Source organism: Acanthopagrus latus, chromosome 9, assembly GCF_904848185.1.
Source record: "Acanthopagrus latus isolate v.2019 chromosome 9, fAcaLat1.1, whole genome shotgun sequence".
Taxonomy (NCBI): domain Eukaryota; kingdom Metazoa; phylum Chordata; class Actinopteri; order Spariformes; family Sparidae; genus Acanthopagrus; species Acanthopagrus latus.
The window spans coordinates 17,353,036-17,362,731 of NC_051047.1; the positions used below are offsets into that span (position 1 = coordinate 17,353,036).

Genomic DNA, 9,696 nt, shown 5'->3' on the forward strand with positions numbered 1-9,696 from the left:
CAGTGTATTCAACATCACTGAAAATGACAGAATCAAAACAACAGATTCATAAAACAGTTTAATTAGAATTTCGACATTTAAGGCATTGACACAAATCACAACATACAGTTCTCGCAACAGTTTTTTGTTGGAGATGCACCGACGGCAATGTTTTGGGGTTTTTTTTGGCAATGTTTTGTTGTTTTTTTAAACCTTTTTAGTGTAAAATTCACTGATTGTTGAATAATTAATAAAAATAACACATTGTAAGCTCTTTTAATGCCCTGAAATGTGTACGTGGATTTTTGCTCTGTCTTAAAAGCATTTACAGTGTTTACTGGTCTATCCGGGACTCTTATTGTGAAAACTAAAGATGGCAGGAGTCTGTAATTGATATGTGAAGAATAAGACGTAAGCATTCGCTGCTCTTCAGACAACAGATACAACTCATACTCTGAGTAAATGTGCAATCTGTAACCCTCGACTACAATGTTTTACTTTCCCAAAAGAACAGAGATACACATCCTGTCAACGCGAGTAATGTCCCTGGACAGGAGGGAGGCGTTAGAAAGTATGACTGTTATTGACGGCAGAACGCAGTAATGACTCACACTGACCTGATGACAAAACGAGTGCACAAACTTTGGCTAAATAACATAACATTAAATTTGACCCGCACAGCATCGTACAAATCTGACACTGACCAGCCTTTCACCAGCCCCTGGCCAACTGATCAGTGTAGCTCTAATTTTTGTGAAATGTACAAAAAAGCATAATTATTTTTTTACATTCCTGGTGTAAACATCAGTAATATCAACAACCTGTCCACTATACATGCAGCTCCAGCTCAGAGTACCAGTGGGAGGCAGAACAATGGACGGCTGAATTGGTTTGGTCCGGCCGGACTGAATCATTGCATTCTTCTCATATCTCCGCATGTCCAGTGAAGACGCTCCCATTGCCTCCCTTCTTACATCATGTCCAGCTGCACAGCAAGAGGGGGGGGAAAAAAAAAAAAAAAAAGATGTAAGAGAGTTTATAAGATCTCGACAGGCTGAGCACATCATCAGACACACACACACACACGCACTCAGAGACAGCCTGCAGATATACAGGAAATGGATTAAGCCAGAGTTTGGGGCAACTCAGATAAATATTTAAAACCTGAAATCACAGAAACACGTACCAAGTCATCAACATCTCCAGTATCTTCAACTGGTGGTGCAGCCTCTTCCACTTTCTTCTCCTCAGAAACCAGAAACTGAGGACAAAACAGACTTCGGTCAGTCTCAAGATCACAGTCACTCTTTCTACCAGCAGCACCCACGGCTTAAAATACAGGAGATTTCAATAAGTCACCTGATTAGCTTCATGTTTGGACACGGTGCTTCCTTCAACCTCGTCCTTGCTGATAAGTGTTATGGCATCTGTCAATCAAACAGCAGAAATTAAGTCCACAAATACTGTCCGACCTCTTGAGAATCAATCAGTTTCTGTTTGGGTTACTTAACAAATATTTGCAGTCAGTTATACTGAAATGTAATCTCATCTCGAGGGTGGGAGTGATTTGAGAGAAATCTCGCAGCCCTGAGGATTGAGGCTTAACACACCCTGAACGAGCAGGTCCCAGAAAACCTCCAGCCGTCTGTTTGGGATGCTTCTTTTCAGGGACTGGAGGTAGCTGTTGTACAGTGCAGCATTCCCCAGCTGAAAAATGAAAGATAAGACACATTTGTGAGTCTCCTAAAAAAAAGCTCACATCTACATACAGACGCAGCAGCACACACACTCGCACTGAAATTGGCTTCGGTTCAAGTCTCGAGTTGAAACAGATTCATTGTAATCTCCTTCAGTGGACTCATAATCTCCACGGTAAAGCTGCATCTATGCTTTCTGATACCAGAAGATTATTTCACCCAGAAACTCCCACATCATCATGAATTTCCCCATATACAAGATAGTGAATGTTTACTAACCTTCACGGACTGCTCTCTAAAGGCCTGTATACAGGTGATGCTTTTCATGTAGTAGTGTGTGTTCTTGTTGCTTAGCAACTGCTCTATCCTATGAGTCAGTTGCTGACAGACTGGAAAGGACACAGGGGTCACCACAACCAAAGGGATAAACACAATTACCAGGGCTGAACATGATTTACGACAGTTTATAATGCAACTGGGCAAAATGTTTCAATGAAAGACAAATCGTCCTCACCATCTCCGAATGGAAGACTCTTCTGCTTGATCAGAGTACGGAAGTCTCGGGCTGGATCCACACTTCCCACCTGGTTAAGTGAAAAGTAAATTTTTAAATACACGTGTTCAAACTAGTGGTTCAAGCAGCTTTCTCTCTGGGATGATTTTGCCGTCCAGTTTTCCAGATTCTCACCGATGTAACAGAGCCCTCAGCAATGACAGCCAGGTTATAATCCTCCTCTTCTTCGTCTCCTTTAGCCTTCTTGGCGTCTGGCTCCTCAGCACTGTGATCAGCAGAGAGGTTCAGTTAAACTACTGAACATTGTTTATCCTGATAATGCCAGAATGGGGCATCAAAATCAAAAATTACAATATCTTTGAATACCCTGTGGGTAAGGACAGTATAAGAAAAAGTAGTGTAGTCTGTTAGGTCCATAAAATTACATTACTGTAATGGTGCCTTAAAAGCCATGAAAAAACAAATCGTATGCTGTATCAATATAACTGTATCTAAAATCTAGGATGATATACAGACTCACATAACAACAGAAAACCACACTTAAAAAATGACTGTAGATTAAAAAAGAAAAGAAAAATAACATTCCGATTGCATTTACACAATTTTCAGCATGAATATTTTTAGACAGCACAGCTTACTTTTCGCTAAATGACTAACCACCCTGTCTAAGAGGTTCAAAGATCAACCAGCACGCTGAATCAAACTTACTCTTTGCCAAAAATCTGAGCACTCGTCTTCAGCTTCTTTTTCTTCTCCACTTCTGTGAGAGGAAAGTTCTTCCTCACCTCCTCTAGTGGAGCCTGGCATCGTTCAGTAATCACTTCAGGGCGCTCAAGAGAGGCCTTCAGCCACGGCTCCATGGGTGGCAGAGGGGTGCCAGGGTTTACTGCCCGATGATGCAGGCACTGAAAGAAAGGTTGGGTTGTGAGTTTAAGCTCTTGTCAGACACAATAACACAGCTGTCTCCTTTCAAAGCTTCATCTGCCACAACTCAGAGGAACTCAGAGGAAGTCGGAGGAGGGCTGGAATGCTAAACTGGACTACAGTACCTGGAAGAGCCTCTGGAAGCCAGGGTGGGGAATGTGATGGACCTTGAACATGTCAATTTTTTTTCCATCATCATCCTCCTCTACCAACATCATGGAGTCAATGAGAGAGTCCACGGCAGACAGTTGGGTGTCTAGAGGAATCACAGAACACACAAAATCATTTTTTCTTCTTAAAAGGAGACATAGTGTTAGTGACGTGAGCCAAATGAAAGGGCCAACAATATTATCAAACACTGGAGGTTCAGTGCCCACCAGTCTCCTTTGCAAAAACTAGGTACAGGCAGAATAAGGAGGATTTTTTAACTGCGGTTTCTAAACACAGCATTCAAAGTTGTTCCCTCCTCTCAGCTGCGTGCTGATCAGCCAATTCTGAGATGCACTGCAGTTGTCTCTTGGAAGATTAAGTCTTCATGCAAAACTTCATGCTACTTCTTGAATTTTGGGAGAAAATGGCTGTGTGGGCAAAGATTGTGAAATTAAATTCAATTGTTTGTTTTAATTTTGGACAGAGGTGGGATGCAAATATATTGTTTCTGTAGTTAAATAGATTGTTCAGGTATCTGTACTTTACTTGAGTATTTTTTGGAGAACAGACAGAGAGGGAGACTCAGAAGTGGAGAAAAGGCATGTTAGTTTCTTGCATCTGCAGCCCTCTGGCTGAATTTTCTTAAATTCAGTTTTTTTTTTGCTGTGCTCAGGATGCTTTACTAACCCACAATGTCAGTATTTGACATCCTGGGAATGAACTCAACAATCACAAGCTTTCTGGTGCATTTACGAACAGCTTGGACAAATCCTACTGATTCAACCTTTAAGTTTAATAGTCTTTCAATCATATTAATATAGGAATGTAGGTACTTTTACCACCTCTGATCACTCAAAATATGTGTTTCACAAGTAGCAAGTAGTCACATACTGAGAAAAAACAACTCATGTATACTTATCAAACATTTTGATGCATCAGCTTGCACAGTTTATAAGCATTCTATAATTACATCAAAGTCGACTGAACCTGAATCAAATTGAATCTTGGGGCACCTAGAGATTCCCACCTCCGCTGCAGGAAGTTAAACATTAATGAATGTGTGCGCTTGCGAGTTTCGAGTCTGTTTTTTTTTTTAATCTAAAAATGAAAAAGAATAAGTTTGAGAAGCAGAGACCGTACCTGATGGAATGAACTTTTTGTTGTTGTCAAGAGAAGGGAACGTAAACTGTCTGAGGTCTTCCATGAAGGGCAGCTGGACGTACATCAGACACTAGTTGGGATGAGATACACGGCGTTAGCTCCGTGTTACATGAACATAGGGTAGATTTTGAAGTTTTTGATCTCACCTCATAATCCTGTTTGATGCACGGGAAAGCTGCTCCTACTTGAGGGTTGCTGCGCCGGTCATAAGCGTAACGTACAATGGCCACCATTTGGAGCTCATCTAGTGCTCGGATGACAGCGGACAACGCGACTCCTGCGTGCTGCTCGAACAGAACGGCAGAGACCGAAACAGTTCAGTATCGACATGAGATCACCAGCAATAAAGCAGGTCTCTCCTTCCTCACCTCATCATCCTTGGGAGCAAACATCTTGATGACCTGACTCCCCATGAAGTGATGGCGATGGACCTGCAGGCAGACCAAAAAAAAGAGACACAAGGTAAATAAAGGTTATGCGTTTTAGAAGCCATGTTCATCACACTGGCATGAAAAGTACAATACCAGGTTCTGTTTGGTGAAGCCCAGAACAGCGAAGCACTTCCCATCATGCTTGTACTTCATCTGCTCTTGATCGACTTTAGAGAATGGAACAATATCACTTCCATATCGAAAACCTGTGACCACAAAAACATTTATTTTATTTATCAATAATTAGTAAGTACAAAAACAATAAAACAATCTGAATTCAGGCACATTTTATCACCTTGGATGGTATCGTCCACCTGCACCTCTGTCTCATTGTCATCATCCAGACAGTAGACGGTCTCCCTCTTCACATCTTCTTTCTGGTTAGTTTGAGCGTCAACTGTTGCCCACGATTTCTTCAGTTTCTCTTCCAACACCTGGAATACACAATGAAAAGTATTTGTGGAAGAGAAAACCTTTGGCTTCACTGACATGTGACTATTATTGATGGATTGTCATCTGTGCACAGAAGTTAAAAGAAAACCAAGGATCTTTCTCAATATATACATCACTAAGACTTTGAATGTAAGTTTTAAGATACAAACTGCTATAGAGATATAATAATCAAACAGTAATTTTTTGTATTTTTTTAAGTAAACAAATAAAGCATAAACATCTGAACGAAATTCACATAACACTATCTGCAGTAATCATTTTGTGCCACAGGGGGTCAGTAATTCACCAGATTAAAGAGCAAGAAAACAAGCAGACTTTACAGAAGCAAAGGCAGAGTGACATGCTAACTCATGGAACAGCACTCGTCTTTCACACATGACACAACCTGGCATGGGCAGGTGATGTTCACAGGAAAAAGAAGCAAATTGTCTGCAGTTCTTTTGGTTTAATTCTCAAAAAAAAAAACAAAAAAAAAAACACACACACAAAAAAATCTACGGTAATCGAAACATGTATAATCACATTAATATTTATCCAGTGCACTTTTAAGTGAACTTACTGCTTTGTATCCAACAATACGAATCGTCACACAGCTGCCGATGGTCAACTGACAGGGCCAGGGCATGGGTCTCCTCTCAATGCGCTTGAACATACACAGCTGCTCGATTGCATTCCTACAGCATGAATGAAGCACATGGAGAGCCAAGTCATACAACATCATCCAATAGCACTTTGAAAGAAAGAAAGAAAGAAAGAAAGAAAGAAAGAAAGAAAGAAAGAAAGAAAAAGAATCCAGTGATTTATAGAGAAAAAAAGACATAAAGGAGAATGAAGTAAGACATAAGAAATAACCAGTGTTTAACCTAAAGGTGTAAATCTGATCCAGGCCATCCTCCTCGTCAAGGCTCAGCATGACATGTTTCACCATGTCCAGGCCCTCCTTCTGCTCCCTGGACAGACCTTTGCCCATGCCTCGGTGACTTGGACCTCCATTGTCCGCATCTCCTCCACCCTCTTCATTTTCATCCGCAGGGAAAGGCAAACTAAAAATACATACAGTAAACTCAACCCATAGAAAAAATACATTAAACATATTTGTCAAAAACACGCATGAGGAAAGAAGGCTTCATAGGCATTATTACTGTAATGACAGCACACAAAGTAAACTTTACAAGAAACCAGTTTATCGGAATTTCTGCTTTAGTCAGAGCAACTTCTAATAACAACACTAAGTGTGTGTGAGGGATTGTGTTTGTATATATCCCTTTAAACCTATGAATTAGTCTTTTTTTATGTAAAATCATTTTTTCCTCCGTTGTGATTAACATTCTAGTATTATGATATGACTGCAATTTCTAACGATAAGCACTGACTCACAACTGCAAAACTATTATCATTATTATGCAGCTTCACAGGTCAATATATATGCAGAAGTGATCTGTTTGCCTGGAGTGTGTACAAAAACAGCATGAATGTATTTTATTGTTCGAAGAGTTCAGAACCCTCCTGCAAAGTAGCAGTTAGTGAAGCTGACAGGGCCAAAAGCTGCACAGCCAGATGGAGAGTTATTAGTGCTGACTGATATAAAAAATCTTTTTGCATGCGATGCCTGTGCACTGCCCAACAATCTTTACTGATTATATATATTTATTCAAATCCTACTTGGTGGATGTGTTTAGCCTTACAAAAACTGCAGGGTGATGTCGGTTTGTTTCAGGTTCTCAATAATGACGTCCAGCTGGTCTGAGTTGACCTGAGTGTTGAGGTCTGTCAGGAGGACAATGCTGAGACGACTGCACTTCTTCCCTCTGAATAAAACAAACAAGCACAGTGTCAAGCCACTGGAAAACAAACAATGACAACATTTAATGGGAATTCTATATGAAATACAAGCTTCTTTGTACTTTGTTTCTGTCTGGAGGAGATCCATGGAGACAACAAGAGCATCCATCCCTGTAGAGGAGGAGTTAAGGAGCGAACTGAATCTCACACATCATCTGCGCACAAACAGGATCTAAACCACAAGTTGTTACCTTGGTTGACGAGGATTGTCTGCTTAAATGTACATTAAAAGCACAACTTGAAATAACTACTCAGGAATGTCTGTTTTGGCTTATCCAGAAAATGAAATACATGAGAAAACGAGGTACTTCATCATTTGATGCAAATAAATAACAATAAAAATCCAATAAAACATATACAAGAAGCATATAGTCATCATTAGATGTACCCTCACACCGATCTTTTAAAAAGTATCAGTCAATAAGGATACAATCAGCCTGCTGACTCTCTGGATGGATCTGATTCTCTATTTCCTCCAGAAGCTCAAAGTCAGGCACCATGAGGTGACGATGCACGGTGATGTTCTGGTACTGGTCGTCTTGGTCCAGCTGGTTCTTGGTAGAGTCTGTGCCAAACAGAACCACTGCCAGTTCATCCTTAGTCTCTGCAAAAACCTGTAAAAAATACAAAAGGCATCCTCTGTGTAGATCCTCCCGGTAGATTAGGTCTGATCATTGTGTTTGTATATGTGTAGCAGAAGTATACCTGGCGCTGAACAAACTTCTGGATGACTTTTTTGGCAATTTCAAAGGGAGACTCTTCACCCGGGGCGGAGTTGGACATGGAGAACCCAACATCCATGCACAGAACCAACGCTGACTAAGGTAAATAAACAATACAGTACATGTTTCAAGTCAATGAGACAGTAATAAAACAAAGGAGACGGCTTTTTGATTTTTCGAAGGTATTAATTCACTTGTTTCCAAGCTTTGTATACATTCAATGGTGGGCGGGACGGCGCAACATGTCCCGACATGTCGCTAGCGCTGCACGTCTGAACGTCAACGAGTGAGAACAATTTGTTTCTATCGTCTGGATTTTGTTCCTGACGGCCATTTAAAACATGATAAACTATCTGCCGAAGTCGCACCCTTGTGTAATTAATTTATATAGAGAATAATGAAAGCAACTTACTTTAGATGCTGCCATCTTCTTTTTTTCCCTCTTCCAATGATTGCGTGTCACTCTGTTATGGCTCCGGGGAGAAACCGGAAGTGAGAAGTGTTCCGCACCGGGTTTAGCGAGCTTCAACGATCTGTTGGTCGCTCATACCATTGATTTCGATTAGATTACTTGTTTCAGGAAACACAGTGGACTTGAATCAAGCCTCGGTTATGCCATCCGTGCTGTTGTTGATCTTGAGGCACAGAGTAAGGGCAAAATGGAATCCTATAATCATATGTGGGTCAAACACCCTCCAGCGTTTCCTGTGGCCGCGTGCACTGTGACTGAAATTGTAGATCAGCTTGTGCTGTATTGAAGTCAAATAAAAAATAATGATAAATTATTTACATTAAAATGAATAAATAGTGTAGATACACAATGAACAGAACTAATAAATGAATACATTATAAATAGATGTGTAAGAGTAAAAGATAAATAGATTAATAAAACTTTTCATATTCTATTTAATAATTTAAATTGTAGGCTATAACGTTCTCCACACTACAAGAAATAGAATCATTGACTGTAAAATACTAAAAACACATTTCCAGAAGAATTACTGAGGTGTAATGATCTAAATCATACAGTGGCCATTATTCTGGCTAATTTGTGAGGTTTCTACCCATAGTTCTGTGTTTTCACATTAAAGGTGCACTATGTAGTTTTGTGGAAGAAATGTAAATGAGAGGAGAAAGATCTTCATCTGCTGATTATTTCTTTTATTTTCAAAAACAAACTAAATAAACAATTTCCCTTTGTTTTCATAAAGGAAACAACATTTTTAAAAAAACTTTAAAGGACCACACAATTTCATACTGTTTTACTCCCCCACCTTTCCTTCTTTCTTTCTTTCCTCTGTGAACAGCTTTTTTTATTCAGTTAATAATTCATTAATATTGTAAATATTCAAAGTTTGAATTTTTTCACCAAAACAACAAAATAAGACAGTAAAGCAAGCTAATAAATGTGTGCTGGCCCTGAGAGTGCTAATATTTACTGTACAGTAATCAGCATTGGAGCATATGGATTTCCTTCAGTAAGCCCCCTAATTTAACACCAGGGTGCCAATAATCAGATCCTAAAGCACCCAAACCCCAGATAGCCATCTGTATCCGTGTGCACCATGCGGGGATACTAAATACTGACTTATTTTCCTAAGAGACATGTGACCTCTATTCTTTTTCTTATTCTTTCTCTCATCTCCTCTTTTTATCTTCCACAGCGTAGATTTAAAAATTAGCACATAGTTGCAATGTGACGACATAACACTTTATTGAATTTGTGTAATTCTTTACTTTGCATTCTGTGGTTCCACAACATGTAATATGATATACAGACCCAAAACATACACACAGATCTTTACTTGTATGAAACTGAAGTT

The 9,696-nt window shown here is 39.8% G+C and overlaps 1 protein-coding gene across 1 annotated transcript; it reads right to left on the reverse strand.

Moving 5' to 3' along the window:
• Positions 1–45: 45 nt before the first annotated feature.
• Positions 46–8,429, reverse strand: xrcc5 (X-ray repair complementing defective repair in Chinese hamster cells 5). Its single transcript, XM_037109297.1, has 21 exons — positions 8,286–8,429; positions 7,857–7,970; positions 7,582–7,765; positions 7,214–7,262; positions 6,995–7,117; positions 6,173–6,352; positions 5,869–5,983; positions 5,152–5,290; positions 4,950–5,062; positions 4,794–4,856; positions 4,572–4,709; positions 4,405–4,495; positions 3,240–3,370; positions 2,899–3,095; positions 2,365–2,455; positions 2,191–2,260; positions 1,956–2,065; positions 1,590–1,686; positions 1,339–1,406; positions 1,166–1,240; positions 46–964 (listed from the first exon to the last, which is right to left on the reverse strand). Exons 1-21 carry the CDS (start codon positions 8,298–8,300, stop codon positions 950–952), a joined length of 2,178 nt encoding a protein of 725 aa, XP_036965192.1. The 5' UTR covers positions 8,301–8,429; the 3' UTR covers positions 46–949.
• Between the last annotated feature and the right edge of the window lie 1,267 nt (positions 8,430–9,696).